Source organism: Bos taurus, chromosome 2 (assembly GCF_002263795.3).
Source record: "Bos taurus isolate L1 Dominette 01449 registration number 42190680 breed Hereford chromosome 2, ARS-UCD2.0, whole genome shotgun sequence".
NCBI classification, from domain to species: domain Eukaryota; kingdom Metazoa; phylum Chordata; class Mammalia; order Artiodactyla; family Bovidae; genus Bos; species Bos taurus.
Genome location: NC_037329.1, coordinates 94,710,312 through 94,730,934, shown reverse-complemented (window position 1 = coordinate 94,730,934; position 20,623 = coordinate 94,710,312). Strand labels below are relative to the sequence as shown.

At 43.3% G+C, this 20,623-nt stretch overlaps 1 protein-coding gene across 6 annotated transcripts in view; it reads right to left on the bottom strand.

The window, feature by feature from the left end:
- ADAM23 (ADAM metallopeptidase domain 23) overlaps positions 1 to 19,961 on the bottom strand; it is a 197,422-nt gene extending 177,461 nt beyond the window's left edge. For 2 of the 6 annotated variants that reach the window (XM_005202733.5, XM_005202735.5), the window contains exons 1-2: positions 19,456 to 19,959; positions 18,149 to 18,366 (exon numbers count right to left, since the gene is read on the bottom strand). In XM_005202733.5, coding sequence (XP_005202790.1) covers positions 18,149 to 18,366; positions 19,456 to 19,669 — 432 coding nt within the window. In that variant the 5' untranslated portion in view covers positions 19,670 to 19,959. 6 annotated transcript variants of the gene reach the window in all.
- Between the last annotated feature and the right edge of the window lie 662 nt (positions 19,962 to 20,623).

Genomic DNA, 20,623 nt, shown 5'->3' with positions numbered 1-20,623 from the left:
CAGCTGGAGAAGATGAAAAACATTATGGAGATGGATGATGATGACAGTTGCACAATAAAACTCGTGTGCTCAGTCACTCAGTTATGTCTGACTCTTTGAGGTCCCATGGACTCCAGCCCACCAGGTTCCTCTGTCCATGGGATATTCCAGGCAAGAGTACTGGAGTGGGTTGCCATTTCCTTAACACCACAGGATGTACATTTAAATGATCAAAATGGTAAAGTTTATGTTATATCTATTTTGCAACTATAAAGAAGTTTAACTTGCAAAAACAGAACTACTCCTTTTTCTTTCTCGTAAACATTACTCTCCATTTGTTTTATTCATCTAGCAATTAGCAAATCTCAGTTTCCAGCAAAACATCTCCAAATACTTGTTTTGAGCAATTTTCTTCTCAAGGGCTTCAGCTGATACCCACCTTTCTGTGATCATCCACTCCTCAGGAAGTCCAATGGTTACAGTACAATCCATTTCCTTTAGCTCTGATACTATGAGTCCCCTTCCAAAAATTGTGTGAAGACTCCCGACCTCATAAGGAAGCTCCTCTTCTCTGGCCTCAAGCAATCTCCCCAACTACTAAAGAACACATTGCTCTTCGTGGAAATAAAAACTGTGACACTCATTATTACAGCCATAACCCTTCTCTCATTCAGCCTACTGTCTGCTGATCTCAGAAGCATCTTCTATCTTTTTGCAATAAATAATATAGTATAATCTTTTGAAAGCCACTGACACATCAAAAGCATTTTTAAACAGTACAATCAAATACATTTTGGTGTTATTCTTACTTTTATTGTTATAACAAAAAAGGCTCCATTTTAATTGCTTGATCTATGGATTGAAAACAGAAAAATCAAAAAATTTTAATTAAAATGGGAATGGGACAAAGTAGGTAAATCCGCTTATTATAGTATTTGTAAACCATAAGTGAGCGTGATGCTTACGTCTTAGCAATCTTCCTAAGCTGTGTTCCAAACTGGGAAAGGAATACATTAAGGTTGTATACTGCCACTGCTTATTTAACTTATATGCAGAGTACATCATGCGAAATGCTGAGTTGGATGAAGCACAAGCAGAATCAACATTGCCAGGAGAAATATCAATAACCTCAGATAAGCAGATGACACCACCTTTAGGGCAGAAAGCGAAGAGAAACTAAAGAGCCTCTTGATGAAGGTGAAAGAGGAGAGTGAAGAAGCTGGCTTGAAACTCAACATTCAAAATATGAAGATCATGGCATCTGGTCTCATCACTTCATGGCAAATAGATGGGGAAACAATGGAAACAGTGACAGACTTTATTTTCTTGGGCTCCAAAATTACTGCAGATGGTGACTACAGTCATGAAATTAAAAGACGCTTGCTCCTTGGAAGAAAAGCTATGACAACCTAGACAGCATATTAAAAAGCAGAGACATTACCAACAAAGGTCTGTCTAGTCAAAGCTATGGTTTTTCCAGGAGTCATGTATGGATGTCAGAGTTGAACCACAAAGAAGGCTGGGAGCCAAAGAATTGATGTTTTCAAACTGTGGTGTTAGAGAAGACTCTTGAGAGTCCCTTGGACTACAAGGAGATCAAATCAGTCAATCCTAAAGGAATCAGTGATGTTAGAGAAGACTCTTGAGAGTCCCTTGGACTACAAGGAGATCAAATCAGTCAATCCTAAAGGAATCCTGAGTATTCATTGGAAGGACTGATGCTGAAGCTCCAATACTTTGGCCACCTGGCCCAAAGAACTGACTCACTGGAAAGGATCCTGATGCTGGGAAAGATTGAAGGCGGGAAGAGAAGGGGATGACAGAGGATGAGATGGTTGGATGGCATCACCGACTCAATGGTCATGAGTTTGAGCAAGCTCCGGGAGTTGGTAATGGACAGGGAAGCCTGGTGAGCTGCAGTCCATGGGGTCACAAAGAGGCAGACACAACTGAGCAACTGAACTGAACTGAAGCTGTGTATATAAAACATATACAAAACTTCCTACTAGCAGTGACTACTTTATGATTGAGAGAGATAAAAAGTCACTCTGAACCAGATAGGAAGCCCTTGCTGGTTACTGAGCTGAAGAGTGACATGATCCCAATTAGTATTTAAAAGAATCACTATGCCTGAAGAGTGTAAAACAGACTGCAGCCAGACTGACAGGAACTGGACCAAAGTAGGGATTAAGAGGTAGGAAGATATTTTAATAATACAAAGTAATGGTAGATTAGACCAGGTTGGCATCAGTGGAACCAATGAGAAACGGTCAGATTCTAAATAGCCCTGATGAGAAACCAACAAGATCTGATGGCTTGAAGTTATGTTTAAGAGAAGGGTAAAGGCTCTAAGGCTTAGTTGGAAGGATGATTTTCCATTTACTCAAATGAGAAGAACACGGAAGGAGCACAATGGGGTAGGAGATATTAGAAGCAAAAGTTCTTCTTTGAACATGTTAGGTTGAGTCATCTTTTAGATATCCAAGTGGAGATGTGAGATAAATAGTTGGAAATGTAGCCTGGGTATCAAGGAAGATGATGCTGTTTGTGAAAGAACTAAAATTCTTAAATGTTACACAACAAACAAATGTATGACACAAATAAATCAAAGACGTTCCTAAACATTTATCACATTAGGGTGTTAAAACACATCAGGGGAAAGCCAGAATTTCCAGAAAACTAAAATGGAAAAACAACATAAGATCTGATAAGCAGACAGGATAGTTTATAAATATACTATCTGAGTAATAATCCTAAAGTGAATCAGCAGATCTTAAAAGGATTAATGTCCCAAATAAAAGAATAAAAAGAAAAACATAGACATATTTCATTAGAAAAGAAGCAATAATAGTTAACTATTTCCAAAAAAAAATGTTTTATGCACCACTGCAAAGCCAAAATGGAGAAGGAAATAGCAACCCAGTCCAATATTCTTGCCTGGAGAATCCCAGGGACAGAGCAGCCTGGTGGGCTGCCATCTGTGGGGTTGCACAGAGTCAGACATGACTGAAGTGACGCAGCAGCAGCAAAGCCAAAAATAAGATAGTATCATCCCAATGCCCCATTGGTTCTGAAGGGAACGAGTAATTGCTTTTATGCTGCCCAGCAGTGATAAATGCCTCTAACTATGGTCTGAACATTCTACAGAGATGAAAGTCCGTTACATTGTACAGGGCAGACCATAGTAATTAACAAGAGTTCACTAACTATTTTTAGCCATGATTTATAAGAGAAGGGGAGTCAGTGTATGAACTCCACTTGGTTAAGGCAGTTAAAAGGCAAAGCCCAAAATTTCACTTCTTGGTCATAAGATGTTCAATAATATCACAGGGTCCAAACAAAAACAGAATTATATTTCTAATGTTTTTACCCTGTTAAATATTTCTGGCTATGAGGACTACATACTATTCTATCTGCTATGATTTATAACTGTTGGCATTCCTTTCCAAAGCCAGAAAACTATCAATTGCAAATGAAAATATTTCTTGGGTTTTGTTTTGTTTGGGGAGTTTGGGAGAGGAGAGAAAGGTGAATGTCCAATGGGACAGTTCCAGGGAAATTACCATACGAATGTGTGCTACATAGAGTGTTTGGTGCCACACCATATCTATAACTTTGGCAATTACATAGATGTTGTTTTTGTGTTTAGTTTTGTGTTTTGTGCGACTCTGCAACCCTTTGGACCACAGCCTGCCAGGCTCCTCTGTCCATGGGATTTTTCAGACAAGAATACTGGAGCAAGTTGCCATTTCCTCATCCGTGGGATCTTCCTGATTCAGGCATAGAATCTGTGCCTCCTGTGTCTCCTGCATTGGCAGGCAGGTCATTTACCCACTGAGCCATACACAGATATATAGACATATAATTAGGGATTCCAGGTGGCTCAGTGGTAAAGAATCCACCTGCCAATGCAGGAGACACAGGAGGAACAGGTTCCATCCCTGAGTCTGGAAGACCCCCTGGAGAAGAAAATGGCAACCCACTTCAGTATTATTGCCTGGGAAATCCCATGGATGGAAGAGCCTGGCAGGCTACAGTCCATGGGGTCGCAAAGAGTCAGACAAGACTGAGCAACTGAGCATGCACACACAGACATACAATTAGACACAGAAAACAGTTCACCTTAAATGCTGTGTCAAGATGCTTGATTCTAAGCCTACCTTGGAGTGATAATCACTGCAAAGGTTCAGGGAAAGCTCTTCTATCTGCCAGACGACAAACACCATGTAGACACACTGCAGTTTAGAGGGTGGCAACCTCCAAGGCATCATATCACATCCCTGAGTACTTAGTGATACCACATGCATGCTCAGTCGTGTCCAACTCTTTGTGACCCCATGGACTGTAGCCCACCAGGCTCCTCTGTCCGGGGGATTTCTCTGGCAAGAATACAGAAAGTGGGTTACCATTTCCTTCTCCAGGGAATCTTCCCAACCCAGGGATCAAACCCGAGTCTCCTATGTCCCCTGCATTGGCAGGTAGATTCCTTACCAACTGCACCGCCTGGGAAGCCCCCCGTGAGTATTTATTCTTGCATAAGTACTCTAGTCTCATCTGAGGTGGATCAGTCGAGCTCACCAGCAACCATAAAACCAGGAAGACTCAGAGAATCACCCCTCCCATAAATGTCCTCATAATTACCTCTAAACCCACCTTCTTTTCTAATAAAACAACTGTTTGTCCATAAAAGAGCACAGCTTGGATTCCCTAGTCAGTAATTAACAGATAACATTTACTGAGTACTTCCTACATGCCTGGCACAGTGCAAACCACTTTACGTGGGTGATACCATTTTGACCAAGCATAGCCTCTGGGGTGCATACTATTATTAAGTCCGTGTTATTGACCCCCCCCCAAAAAAAAATCTAGAGCTTAGAAAGGCTAAGTAACTTGCCCAAGTCTAAATAGGGTCTGAGAGACCCTCTGACCCCTGATTCCCCAACCATTCTTCCCCTGCTACGTGGGAAAGGAGTTTAAGATAAGTCAAATAATATGTGACACTCTAAACAGCCTATTGCTACTGCTAAGTCGCTTCAGTCGTGTCCAACTCTGTGCGACTCCAAAGACGGCAGCTCACCAGGCTCCCCCGTCCCTGGGATTCTCCAGGCAAGAACACTGGAGTGGGTTGCCATTTCCTTCTCCAATGCATGAAAGTGAAAAGTGAGAGTGAAGTCTCTCAGTCACATCCGACTCTTCTCGACCCCATGGACTGCAGCCTACCAGGCTCCTCCACCCATGGGATTTTCCAGGCAAGAGTACTGGAGTGGGGTGCCATTGCCTTCTCCGCTAAACAGCCTAGTGTGAATCATATTTATCCCACAAATAAATGCCTATACTGGATCATTAAAATGCCAGTTTCCCTGCTTAGGACTGAAATATCATGTCTGTGTGGAAACACTGGTTATCACATGCTGGCAAAACATTTAAATTGGGTATTAATGGGGAAAAGAAGACAAATTAACCAGTTCTTAGTAAATTCAGCTCTTTATGAAGACCTATTTCTTCAGGCTGCATGCACACTACTATTAAAAAATATTTTTAGATATTAAAAAATAAAAGGCTCTCATAGAACAGTCAAATGTCCGACATGTGATTTGGAAACGCCCAACAAGAACTCCCTTGTTCAATAAAGAAGGCAGAAGGAGAATCTGATAGAGGAGTAAAGAAATTAAGGAAGATCAATAAGCAAAGGTAAGCAGATAAACAAAATACTATTAAAATGGCAGCATTTTCAACAAGATTATTTATCTGGAGTTTATTTAGGAAAAAAAAAATGTCAAGAAAACCAACTGGTTGCAGAGGAAGACCAGGGGAGGTGCGTGTGGTTGTGAACCCTTGGTGTGTGATTAGTTCATGTGCTGCGCTGCACTATGCTTAGTCGCTCAGTCGTGTCCAACTCTTTGCCACCCTATGGACTGTAGCTGCCAGGCTCCTCTGTCCATGGGGATCCTCCACACAAGAATACTGGAGTGAGTTGCCATGCCCTCCTCCAGGGGATCTGTCCAACCCAGGGATCAAATCCAGATCTCCTGCATTGCAGGTGGATTCTTTACCATCTGAGCCACCAGGGAAGCCCTGGTTCACAGGCCCTGATTATTGAGATGCTAACTGCTAAGTCACTTCAGTCGTGTCCGACTCTGTGCGACCCCAAAGACGGCAGCCCACGAGGCTCCTCTGTCCCTGGGATTCTCCAGGCAAGAACACTGGAGTGGGTTGCCATTTCCTTCTCCAATGCATGAAAGTGAAAAGTGAAAGGGAAGTTGCTCAGTCGTGTCCGACTCCTAGCGACCCCAGCCTAGGACTGCAGCCTACCAGGCTCCTCTATCCATGGGATTTTCCAGGCAAGAGTACTGGAGTGGGGTGCCATTGCCTTCTCCTAGTCAAATCCAAACTCCAGATGTGCTAATATAAAAGAACAAGGGCCTAAAAGTCTACAAACCAAGGTTCTGATCATTCTGCTCATGCCAATAATTCAAGACCTAGAGTAACTGATCTGGCCTCTTTGGATTCAGTTTTCCTATCTAGAGCACAGAAATAATAATCATCTAGATAAAAATAAAACGTGTTATTGCTCTGAGGACCATGTGAGACTATAGATATGAAAATTCCTCAATAAAACTGTTCAGGTTCACTTCAAAATGAGTATTATATGTGTTACTACCAGTGTACTGCAGAATGAGTGCAGGTTGATTTAATGCTGAAAAAGTAAAGAGCAAGGAGGCACATGCAGGTGGGAAGAATGATCTAAATGTTGACTGGTTTATATTATTAATGGAGCCCACCTGCAACACAACTATTGATATTACAGTATTATGGTATTAGCAAGCCTGTTAACAATCAAAAGACAATACAAAGCACCCAGCTAAGTGATCCAGACTACAACTTGATACAGAAAATTCCTGAACATCCACAGTTAAAAAAAAAAAAGCAGCAGCAACAGCACTGGAACAGATACTGGAATTCAAGAAGATGCTCAAAAATCAATGTCTTCATGGCTCTGGACTGTTTTGTATGATATGTCTTTACTTATGCTTAGATTTGACTCATACACTTAATCTTCACCCCCACTAAGGGCAGAAAGAGAAGATCTAGGAGTGTGTGATTATCTTGTTCTTCCTATCCACAGAGGGTTTAAAACATGCCAGAATGACTCCCTCGTGTGGACACTGCCATGCAAATAAAAAAAGAGATGAATGTCCCCAGCTATATAATAACAATTCAAAGCTAAAGGGCAATACAGTCACTGGTTATGAGGTCCCACTTATATTTCTCTGTTCATTGGTTTGTCTAACTTAACTCTCTGTAATTCATGTCTATCAGTAGAAGAGATATTTGGATACATATTTGTATCCATTCTATGTCTAAATAGAAAGCTTTGAGAACATTTAGCACTGAGGCAGTTCTCATTGACAAATATTTATCACAATAGATTTGAACATAGATCTTGAATTCGTTAATTTGCAATGTTCCAGATGAGGAAAGTAACTCTGTCTACTCTTGAGCCAGAGAAGACACCTGTATTACAAAACCTTATCTGGAACATAATTCCCAGTCTGGCTCTGCCTGTACTTGGTAACCAATGATGGAGGACACACCTCTCATTTCCTCTTAAGACACAAAAATCGTATCTTGATTTGCTGTGAATGAATGTAATTGTTTTTAACTTCTCATTATTCTAACTAAAATATGATAACTGAATCCACCCTTTCATAATACAATTCCTAGCACTGGATTTGATTTAAATTGTACTGAATTTATATAAATTCTAAACACAAAAACTCCTTTGTAAAATTGCAAAATTAAGAGGCTCTGTGTATTGTGAATGAATGAGGTTTCCATAGAGCTACAGATACCCACGTCATTTGTGAACTGAATACTTTGAATAAAGCCTTATGATTACATACATTTTTGAAAGGAATAAAATATTTTCATTCTGAAAACATATTCTCTAGTAGCAATTAATTATTCAGATCTTAAAGATGGAGAGGAAGAAGCTTCTGAAGCAGGAATTTAACCTGCAAATTTAGGTACTTGAACCTTAAACAAAAGTCAAGAACACATTACTCACAGTTTGAGTTACTGCCACTGATCACAAGGGTTTTCCATAACTAGCTCCCTTGGGGGTTCTCTGGCTCAGACTGTAAAGAATCTGTCTGCAACGCATAAGACCTGGGTTCAATCCTTGGGTCGGGAAGATCCCCTGAACAAGGGAATCACTACCCACCCCTGTATTCTTGCCTGCAGAACTCCATGGACAGGGGAGCCTGGTGGGATACAGTCCATGGGGTGGCAAAGAGTTGGACACAACTGTGCAACTAACACACGTACATACACAAGGGTTTCCGTAACTAGACCCAGAGTTTGGATGGATATGAATGGAATCATCTGGACAAAATTAACTCCTTCCATGGACTGACTTTTGGGTTAAAAGAGGCCTGGAGAAACGCTGAAAGGAGAAAAGACCAGCAAATGTGTAGGATTCAGAGGAGGACGTACAGGGGCAACAGCTCTCGTCCAGAGCACTTCACTTTCTCTTCTTCATCCCACAAGGAAAAGTCATCAGCTGAAATCATGCTCGCTGCATGTGGGTAAAAGGAGTCATGTGATGCACTAAGTGTTCCAGGAAGATTAATTTGTCAGCAGTGGGGCTGATGGATTGACAGAGAGAAAAAGAGAGACAAGAGGCGATGACAAGAACACAATACAGAAGAGGAGGCAAGGATGGATTTGGGGAGAAACGTCAAGACTTAATACGTAACTACTTATAGACAGAAGATGAAGGAGAGAAAAGAGTCAACGATGACTCCCAAGGTTCACTCTCAGGAGGCTGAGAAAACAGTGGTGCCACTGAGAAACATGAGCAAGGCAGGCAGGACAGCTCTGGTCCTGTGTGACTCTACCCTCAGCCTGGGTGATGCCACCAACCCTGGGCAAAAGTGAAGGTGAAGTCGCTCAGTCATGTCCGACTCTTTGCAACCCCATGGACTGTAGTCTACCAGGCTCATCCATCCATGGGATTTTCCAGGCAAGAATACTGGAGTGGATTGCCATTTCCTTCTCCAGGAGATCTTCCCGACCCAGGGATTGAACCCAGGTCTCCAGCATTGTAGGCAGATGCTTTACTGTCTGAGCCACCAGGGAAGTCCCTGGGCAAAGCCAATGAGCAAATAAATGCTCCTTGTTATTTTATGACTGGCTTTGGAGAGGACAGTTACTTGGCTGACAAAGATCTGTCTAATCAAAACTATGGTTTTTCCAATAGTCATGTATGGATGTGAGAGTTGGACCATAAAGGCAGCTGAGCGTCAAAGAATTGATGCTTTTGAACTGTATTGTTGGAGAAGACTCTTGAGAGTCCCTTGGACTGCAAGGAGATCACACCAGTTAATCCTAAAGGAAATCAACTCTGAAAATTCATTGAAAGGACTGATGCTGAAGATGAAGTTCCAGTACTTTGGCCAGTTGATGTGAAGAACTGACTCATTAGAAAAGACTCTGATGCTGGGAAAAATAGAAGGTGGGAGGAGAAGGGGACGACAGAGGATGAGATGGTTGGATGGCATCACTGACTCAACGGACATGAGTTTGAGCAACCTCCGGGAAATGGTGAGGGACAGGGAAGCCTGGCACTCTGAATTCCATGGGGTCCCAAAGAGTTGGGCATTACTGAGAGACTGAACACTAACAACAACAAAAGAGAAAAGTGGCTGATAATCTGTTAACAAAACCTGAGAAAAAGTGAAGACAGAATGACACAGTAGTTATACAGTTATCAGGAAGGAGCCAACCCAGGAACAGAAAGAGTGGAAAATATAACTAGGGACACAGGATGAAGCAAGACTTTGAAGAGCATGACTTACCGTGGAAAGCATGTGTGCTAAGTCACTTCAGTCATGTCCAACTCTTTGCAACCCTAAGGACCATAGCCCACAGACTCCTCTCTCCATGGGATTCTCCAGGCAAGAATACTGGAGTGGGTTACTATGCCCTCCTCCAAGGGATCTTCCCAACCCATAAATCAAACCCGCATCTCTTGCATCTCCTACATTGGGAGGTGGGTTCTCTACCACTAGTGCCACCTGGGAAGTCCTACCATGGAAAGCACTGTGGCCATCAAATCAAACCAAGGTGAAATGATCAAAAATGGTTCAGACTTTGTGGCAGAGAAGAATCAAAGACTAGGGTCCAAACTCAAACTCCTACAAGGGCCTGGCAAGTAACAGAAGGACAGGTAGGTATTTGGCAGCAAGGATGGGGTGGAGGGGCACTGAAACAGCACTCACCCACCCCATCTAAAGAGCAGCCACAGTAGGTAAGTTACTCCCACCCAAGACCATAGGCCCAATCTTCCAGTTCTCCAAGAGCAACCATCCCACCCACGATTCTCCACCACATGTGCCATTTTATCTTCTTCAAGCACTTGTCAATACCTGAAATCTTTGTGCTGTTGTTGCTACCGTGTTTATAGTCTGTCTCCTCCCACTGGAAGGCAAGTTCCCTAAGGAGCCAAGAACTGGCCTTCAGTGTTCAACCAGTCACATGCTCACCTCTGGACTTATCAGGACTGAACCATTTGACACAAAATAAATCAAAACCCTTGATCTCTTCACAGTCTTCATAGCCTTTCCCCTTGGCCACCTGCCATGCCCAACACACCCAAGTCTCTCTCCAGCTCGGCCTCTACAAAGGGCAAGACCTGGGTTCGAATCCTGACTCTCAGCCATGTACTAGCTGTTTGTACTACTAATAATAATTCTCAAATGCTGCATCTATAAACATGTACATTACTGGATTTCTGGAGGAATTAAGTGAGTCTTTTTTAAGTTGACTCTGAATGTAATGAGCTTCCCTTGTGGTTCAGCAGTAAAGAATCCGCCTGCCAATGCAGGAGACGTGAGTTTGATCCCTAGGTTGGGAAGATCCTCTGGAGAAGGAAATGGCAACCCACTCAGTATTCTTGTCTGGGAAATCTCATGGACAGAGCAGCCTGGGGGGCTACAGTCCATGGGGTTGCACCAAAAATTGGACACACTTTGGCAACTAAACAACAACATGAATGTAATAACAACACCTGTTTCTTTTAAATTTTCCACAGTTGGACTTCCCCTTCTCACACTCACCTCACTGCCTCCCCAAGGCCAAAGCTGCTGACTGTGGGCCCCTCTCCACCTCTCCCTTCTCTCCATCTCCCGAAAACTTGTCTCCTAGTTGGTCTTTAGGGCCAGCTCCATCATTTTTTCCTGGCTGAGGTTTTCTCTAACTTTCCTGAGTCCCTGCAGCCCTTTCTCCCTACAATTAGCAATACTCTGACAGGAACCATACACACACGGCCAGCTGCCTTGTTGCTGATGTCCAGCAAGTCAGAGCAAAGGGAGGGACTCAGTAGTTCTCTTCCTCGCTTTTCCCAGAGTCTAGCACAGGGCCTCATTCAAAACAGGCATTAGCCAAATGGAACTGAACACCTCACAGATGTAAATCTGACTGACTAGAAACTATATGAGTGGACATCTTGGGCTCCACCATTGAGAATTAACCAGTGTGGGAGACAAAATCTCCCACACAGTCAGCTGGTGATTATCCACATTAACAGTGAGTGACAGGGATAGGAATAATCTAAGAACTGTTAATACAAATATTCTCACAATTTTAGGTAATGTAAGTGCAATTTACGCAGTGCTAATAACTTGAGACCAAAATTCTGTCTCTGGCTGCTCTGTCACAGTGCCAAAAATACTTAACAGTAACTTCAGGCTCTTTTGAATGTCAATTTAATTATAACATGAAATTTCACAGAAAGCACTGCACTCTTTCTAACACAGGAGTGTTCAACCATCAGTTCATTTAACAGATATTTACTGACAGCCTATTATATGCCAGACATTATAAGGAAAACCATTACAGGCCTGAATTCTATTTATTACAATTTTGTAATGACTGCTTAGGAAGACCTAGAAAATGTGGGAAGGCCACTGAGGCCAATACCAAAGTCTGTTTTACCAAATAACCTAGTAGTGGTCACACTATCAGTTCTGAGGACACTGTATTTCTTTCTGGGTGTCCCACACCCAGAGCGGTGGAGCAGCTGGCTTCTGGTGGTCAAGAAATGTGGAAGCAGCCTTGTCCTGAAGGAGAGTAGGCAGTAACAATAACCATGGAGATTTAAATCCACTTAAACCTTTCTATTCACCCTGGGGTGGTGGGAATAGGTGTGACAAAAAAACACCTTTTGTTTTTCTGAGTTATTGCTGGGGCATTTTACAGAACGAAAATCCTGCTCACATCCAGGGTCTGGACATTTAGATAAAAATTTGACTTTGGGACTCTCACCAAAAGTCCCTCTTTGCTTTCCACAGATGCCTTCAAAATAATCACTTAGTGACTAAGACTCAGCACTTTCAAAGCACAGAGGGCCTGAGTTCAATTCCTGGTCAAGGAACTAGTCCCGCATGCCTCAGCTAAGACTTGGTGCAGCCAAATAAAAAAAATATTAAAATAATAATAATCACTTAGAGGTAAGCCTGGGAAGAGTTAGTGACCTCTGACTCAACCACCTTATAAGTGATAGGTGCTTGCTACCCTCTCTATCTTTTGTTCACTAGTAACCTGGGACAATGGACTCTCCTTCCCCACCTCCTTCTCATTCACTGCCCCACATCCCTTTCTGTGATCTTTAAGTAATAACCTTGTGACTCTACTTCCTTTGCACAGATATACTGAAACCGTGTTTTCAATCCAAATGACTTATGTGATTACACTTCCCCAAAGTGGGAGCTTGGATGCTGAGGGAGTTACTAGCCAACCCATGTGGGTGGCTTGAGCCCCCTCATTGAACAGGTCATAATCTGTATGTTCTTAATTCAATACACCAGCTCCAACCCCTCAACACCGTAATGAGAGTCACTGCGTGTGTGCATGCTAATTCACTTTAGTAGTGTCTGACTCTTTGTGACCCTATGGACTGTAGCCCACCAGGCTCCTCTACCCCTGGGATTCTCCAGGCAAGAATACTGGGGTGGGGTGTCATGCCCTCCTCCAGAGGATATTCCTGACTTGGTGGCTCAGACAGTAAAGAATTTGCCTGCAATGCGGGAGACCCAAGTTCGATCCCTGGGTTAGGAAGATTCCCCTGGAGAAGAACATGGCATCCCATTCCAATATTCTTGCCTGGAGAATCCCAAGGACAGAGGAGCCCAGTGAGCTACAGTCCATACAGTTGCAAGGAGTCAGACATGGCTGAGCAACTAACACTTTCAACACAGTAGCTGCTACTGCTGCTGCTAAGTCGCTTCAGTCGTGTCCGACTCTGTGCGACCCCATAGATGGCAGCCCACCAGGCTCCCCCGTCCCTGGGATTCTCCAGGCAAGAACACTGGAGTGGGTTGCCATTTCCTTCTCCAATGCATGAAAGTGAAAAGTGAAAGTGAAGTTGCTCAGTCGTGTCCGACTCTTCTCGACCCCATGGACTGCAGCCTACCAGGCTCCTCTGTCCATGGGATTTTCCAGACAAGAATACTGGAGTGGGTTGCCATTGCCTTCAACACAGTAGGGAAGGTAACAAAAAACTGAGCCAAGGAGATGACTTTCATCTTCCCCCAGACCCTGTGCTGTCCATAATGTACCTGTTTCATCCCTTCCCAACTGCAAGAGAAAAGAATCCTAAAAAAGTAGGATTCAAGGCAAGTATTTTGACTAAAGGCAAGTTTCAGGATAAGATATGAAGGGGAGCAGAATATACTATCCCAAAATATGCCTCTTTGGCATAAACATTATTTTAGGCTGGTTATTTTTAAGAAACAGCAGACACAGAAGAAGCTCTGTAAACCAAGCAGAAGTTACTCTTTTGTAAGAGACATTTGTATGTATAAGAAATCTCTATTTATAAGGTGTTTCCCTCTCCACACCAGAAAGAGGATGCTCAAAGCCGCCAGAAACACTTAATCAACGTAAAAGGCAACGATTTAAACCTGCATACAATCTTACCCTCGTTTACTGTGCTTTTCCTGACAGCCTCCCATCAGTGGCTCCCCAGTTCCCAACAGCTGATCTTTAGCAGGACAGTTATTTAAGCTGATGGCTGGGCCATTTCAAAGTTACTCAGTTTTCTTCGGTCTCTCCCATGCACACAGAAGACATACACATTATTAAACACAACCATTAACTATTGATATTATAGTGTTATGGTGTTCAACTTCTATTTTTCTCCTATTAACCTGTCTTTAATTACAGGGTGTGTCTCAGCCGAGAATCTTGAAAAGTAGAAGAAAAATTATTTTTCTTCTTCCACAGATTCATTAACTTTCTCAGAAACAGATTTCATAGGATTATCTATTAATTAATTAATTTATTTGTCTAAATGGATTTTCTTTTTAAAATGTATATTTTATCAATAAACTGAATGAATGGTTGATAAAATGCTTGTGTTTAGTAATCATAAATTCCATTTATACTTATAAAAGTCTCTACAAGTAAAGAAAAGTCTTGATAACACAGCAAAACTATGTTTCCAATTCAGACCCTAGTACTTCCACATGGTGGTAAACTAACTTTCTAGTTAGTAAGAAAAAAATTACAATAAATCATCAGAAAATAATGCTGTCTCTAAAAACACTTGAATTGGGGTAAGTTCCAAAAATCAAGGAATATTACTACTTAGGTCTAAGGCAACCAAGTTTCCAGTCCGCCCTGAACCATCTAGGTTTATGCCAATTATCCTGGCATAATTATTAGATGTACCTATTTTCACTCTCAAAAAATGTCACAGTTTGGACAGTGAGTTATACAAAGCCCTATCTAGAGATAAAAAGATTCGTAAACGATCTTTGACAGAGAAAACTTTAAGACTTTCAAAAACACTAGTGTTAACAGCAGTGCTTTGCACAGTCTGCTTTTAAACTTACTGATTTTGAAAGAGTTAACAAACATTTTAACTTTCACAGCTGTAAAGTAGTAGCACCTGGTCAACTCCAAATATTTAGGAAGTAAATACGGAGCTCTGTCTTGCAATCTATATCTGGAAATCTCCCTCTCCACCTCTATCCCCCAATCTAGGGACCCAGGAGAATGGCACAGTGATTCAGCATTTCTAAGGCATTCATTAAAATGTGCTTGAGTGCAATGAAATCAGGGGAGAAAAAAAGGTGCAAAACACACAGATATTAAAATCAAAACTTTTTTTATAAAAGCAAAAATAAGGAAATTGTATACTTTCTCTCTTACTGAAGCACTTGGAAAGCTGCTGAATCGACATGCATCTCCCATCACTATGTTAGGTAAGTCAGCCAAAGATCTAGCAGAAAGCATATGGAACACTGTCAACGAGTTCGAGAGAAGCTTCAAAACAGAAGCACAGGGGAAATCACAGGACACAAAGGGAAATTTCAGTGAAACCCCCATACAGGAAGAACACTGCTTACACCTGTCCAAGAGCACTGTTTGGAATCTTGCTGATTTCGTTTTTGCATCTCCTGGAAGACAGACCATGTCTTGTTCATCCTTGTTCTCCTTATCTCTTATCTCTGAATCTTTAGCATACTACTTTGCACATGAGAACAGTCCAACAAATACTTGTTGAGTCAAACTAATAAGTAGAAAAATGTTTTCAAATGTAGTTTTTGCATAAACATTTGTTTTGAAGATAGAAGAAACTCAACCACTAAGGGCCGTGGAAATAGAGGTAACATCCTTCCAAAAGCAAGTATGTGCTCCACAGTGAGAAATCTACTCCCCTGCACGTGTGCATGAGTGCATGCATGCTAAGTTGCTTCAGTCATGTCTTTGTGACTCTTTGTGACCCTACGGACCCTATGGAGCCTGCTAGGTTCCTCTGTCCATGGGATTCTCCAGGCAAGAATACTGGAGCAGGTTGCCATGCCCTCCTCCAGGGGATCTTCCCAACCCAGGGATCGAACTTGCATCTCTTTGTCTCCTGCATTGGCAGGTGGGTTCTTTACCACTAGAGCCATCTGGGAAACCCATTCCTCTATATGAGTGGTGGGTAAAGCTTTCACAACCTCATTATCATAAAACTTCTGATATATTGTAGTCAAACCAAGTCCCACCAAAAAAAGCAATCACATAACACTAGGCTAGAGGACAGGAGTCAGCCATAGCCAACAGTACCTGAGTTGTCAAAAAAAAAAAAATCCCCCTAAAGTTTCCTTCCTCTCAATTCAAGAGAACTTCTTTAAAATAGACTTTCAGTCCATTTTTTTTTTCTTTCTCCAGCACCCTATGCAAAAGGCACTGGTGAGTTTGAGAACTTGTCACCAAACCATAGAAGATCTTATTAATTAGTAGGAAAACCATAAAACTGGCCTCAGTGTCTTTATCAAGAGGAACTTTTTCTTCCTTGAAGACTCACCCACTCCTCCTACCAACAAAACAAATGGGTAGACAAGATCCAGGAGTCAACCCATTAAGTTACATACAAGCAGCTGGGAAAAGGGCTGTGAGTATCGAGACCCCTGCACCTCAGCTAAGGTGGGGAGCAGCCACTTCACAACAACATGAAGGAAAGTTAACTTCTCCAATAACATCTTATATGAAGGAAGCATTTTCTCAGAAACCTGACCTGTACATATTAAACATTCAGGTCCCCTGAATTTTATACTGGTGGTTTTACAGTCACGAAAAGTCATCTGATGGCCTTAAATGTCTAACTCCCCGTTTGGAAAATGGGAATAAATACTGTTACCTATATTTTAGAAAACTAAGGAAAGTAATGATGCAAACCATCTACTTTCCTTAAGTTCCAGATGTTTAGAAAATGACTGCTCTTCTCAACTGAACAGGTATAATCTGCAGGCGTTCAGAACCACTTCCCCCAAAATGTGTCACTTCTGCATCAGGATTATTTTGAGCTAAAGGTGCAATCAAGACCCTGCAAGTTCAAGAGAAGTCACTGCTCCACCCTTAACGACTCAAAAGAATTTAAATTGAGGACTTTTCCCAGAAAAGATTTATTACCAGAGATAAATTTTAGCTAAGTGGCCCCATCTATATGGCCAGCAAACATCTAATTACCAACCATCCACTCTTTTTATCATTTTATGAATTACCCTCCTGTCCCTGGAAGCGCCAGGGCCCTATGCCATTCCTTAGCTTAAGATGGTGTATATGCCTCATTTTATCTTTCCATCTCTGACCCTCTCAGGTATGCAGGGGCCTCAGGCCCTCACATGTATACATATGAAAGTAAATTTCATTTTTTCTTGTTAATCTAACTCATGTCAACTTAATATTTGGACCAGCTAGAAGAACCTAGAAAGCTAGAAGAAAGTTTTCTTCCTTCCCGACAAGTCCAAAGTAAAATATTTAACACAGAAACTCTATTTTCTGTTGTTAATAAAGAAAAAGGTACTGATAATCCATTATGGAAATCTGCTAGGGGTCCAAAATATTATTAACTCAAATAATGACTAGTAAGCAGGAAAAAAAAGATCCCTTAAACTCTTTGGATATTATGCACCTTCATCTTCCACTGAATGCTTTTTTTTAAAAAATCAGTGACACTTTCTGAACCAAAGTAAAGCAACTGCTCACAATGAACAAGACAGATAAAGTCTTGAAAGAACTGGTCTCCGAGTTATATAAATTGTTTGTTTATATTCACCATAATCCTTCAATATGTCATATTATTTACCTACTTTTCATATAACCGAAAAAAAAAAAAAGTATTGACTAACTAAAAAAAGAGGTTGTTTAAACTTAATGACTCAATTTCTAAGTGAAAGTGTAGATGCGGAATCTATGGCCCAACAGCTTCTTATAGCAATTTTCTGGGTGCAGACTGAAAGCAGTTTTCATCATGGGAGGCAGAATACTGCACCCTTACATAAAGCCTCACAGATAAAAGTCAGGACTGTCAACATATTGGTTTAACTACTGTTCAGTGTTCATGTACCTACAAGAAAAATGGACCACATTTCAGCTGTTAAACTTATATGGCCTTAAGAAAATTCCAATTCCAGTTGAGAGTCAGAAAGGAAAGAGAAACAGCAACCCCATCCAAGTAGATTCCAGGTGAATTCCCTTCAGCTTCTCCCCTACCATTAATTGGTTTCCTAATAAAATGCTGCAGTAAAATTTGTAAAATCAGATTCTAGCAGAAAATCAAATCCAAGGACAACTCTTCACAGCAGCCACTTTTGCATACCCAGCCCCTGCCTACCTTGTTATGTTTTTGCTGGTGTCTTGCCTTTGTGTCAAGAACATGGTAAGGGCTCTCCGAGTCTTGGTTGATGTAATATATGAGTCTTGAAGGCAGGGTGATTTCTTTCTGCATTGCATGGCTGGAACTGCTATTACTGCTGCTATTCTGTTGCAATGTGTTGTTCTCATCTGCCAGGACTCCCAATTTTTTTCCTGCAGTTTCATTCCAATAGGGAGCTGGGGTGAGGCGGGGAGGACACAAACATACACAAACACACAAGTACCCTATCAATACATAAGTACTACAATGCATCTTTTCCATTAGTTGCAAAAACAAAGTTTTCTACTTAAAAGCATGTAAGGAGGAAAGCAAGTTATTGCAGCAATGAATGGCCTGGATAGGTTAACAGCCAATAAGGCATATACAACAATGTACTGTTTATCGTCTTAAATCTATACGTCTAAATATGGGGGTGGGGGAGAATGGACTTGAAGGTAGGGTCATTAAACAAACATGCTCAGTGGTTCTTGACCCTCATCTCCACCCCTTCGGCTTCTGCAGAAGCTCAAAGGGACTCCGACTAGCAGTATCCCACCTGAGAGCTAAGAACACTCCTAAGATAACTTGAGTGTTGACTTCATGAACACTGAATGTTAATTGATTCATTAAACAAAATGGACAATTCCTTTTTCTTTTAACTTTGAGATGAGCAAAAATCCTTTGCCAGAGAGGGATGCAGAGGCTGGCAGCTTTCCAATTTCATTTTCCTGCTATGGCCAGGTTTCTGCTCTCACTGATTTTCCGTCATCAATGTATTGAATATTACAATATCTTAATTGTTCATGATAATAATAAGTATTTTGAGAAATCACAAGCCAAAGGTTTAGAGCCCCGGTTTCCCTCCCCCACCTATAATTCCAACAGCAGTGAATAAACCCACTAGGCAATCTAAAAAGATACATTAGCACTGTTCTCATCACATCTACCCGCATTCGCGGTCAGGCTCCACCACCCGAGGAGAAAAAACTTGCTCCCTCTCTACATCTCCCGTCCATCCGTCTCCCTAAGTTGCACAGAAATCAATTAGGGACCCCGCATCCACTAAATACCTTCCGGCAGCAATTTAGTGACTGCAACAAAAAATGGACTTCAAAAAGTGAACTGGGGTGAACGCGGGTTTGAGAATGAGAGAGGTGCACAGGCAGGGAGGCTTGGAAAGGCCGAGCCCTGGACGTGTCCGGAGCGCACGGTCCCGCGCGCCCTTCGCTTTCTTCTGCAGGGCCCGTTGGGCAAGGCAATGCAAAGGGCACCGGGGCCATACCCACCGCTGGGTGCAGCAGCCCCCCAGGCGCGGGGCCGGGACGAGGCGGCGAGTGGAGGCAGCAGGAAAAGGACGAGGAGCAGGCGGCAGGGAGGCGCGCGGGCCAGGGCGCGGATGGGCGCCGGGGCGGCTGAGCCGCCGCGGGGGCCGCTGGAGGCTCGGGCAAGGCTGCAGCCCGCCAGGGGTGGCCGCCGGGAGCTGTTGCCGGGTGGCTTCATGGCTCATAGCTCCCGGGCGCCGCTTGGTGTGGCCAGCGAGAGCGCGGGTCTAGGCTGCAGGGGAGGCTGCGGGCGGAGCCGGTCACGCCGGCTCGTCGCGCATGGTGCGGCCGCGGACAGGGGGTCGAGGCTAGGGGCTGGGCGGCGCCCCCTCCCTTGCTCGTCTCTCAGCCCCTCCCCGGGCGGCCGCTGAGGAGTCCGGGGGTTCCCAGTCGCTCCGCCAACTTGGAGCCTCCCCAGATGCTCCGCCCTCCCTGCGGCGGGCGCGGCAGCTCCAGCGACTGCGGGGGCTGAAGATGCTGAGGATGCGCGCGGACGCGAGTGGCGCGGACGTGCTCCCCGCCCTCGAGAGCGCGCCCGAGCGCGGCTCCGCGTCCCGATGCTGATGCTGATACTGATGCTGATGCTGTTCCCTGGCACGGGACGCACTGCGCATGCTTTATTTTGGAAGAAAAAGAAGAAGAGATGGGGGGAAAGGCAGCAGAGTGATGCAGCATCAGAGGTGATGGTGGCACCTCCAGAGGTGGGGGCGGGGGAGAGAGGACGCTGGCAGTCAGGGATTAGCCAGAGGGAAAAAAAGAAGAGTGTGGGGATTTCCAGGGCAAAAAGATATGGAGGAAACAACCATCCGGAGAAATCGACCTGCCTTTTCCACCGCCCCGACCTTACATACCCGCTCCTAGTCCAACCCCCTCCTTCTAGTGTAAAACTTAGGCCAAGCCTTTCCTTCTCAATCCTTTATTTATTTCCTTCCTGCAAATATATCTAAAGGATTGCAGCCGGGAAGGTAAAAATAGCGCTGCTCCTCATTCAGCTCTCCGGCAGCGCGGGGGAACTAAGACTGGGAAGCACGCTGGCGCGTGGCGTGCTGGCTGGCCCGAGAACGCCCAGAGGCCTTGCAGAGTCAGACCTCGGGTGCAGGGGTCCCCCAGCTGGGCCCTCCACCCTGGCCTC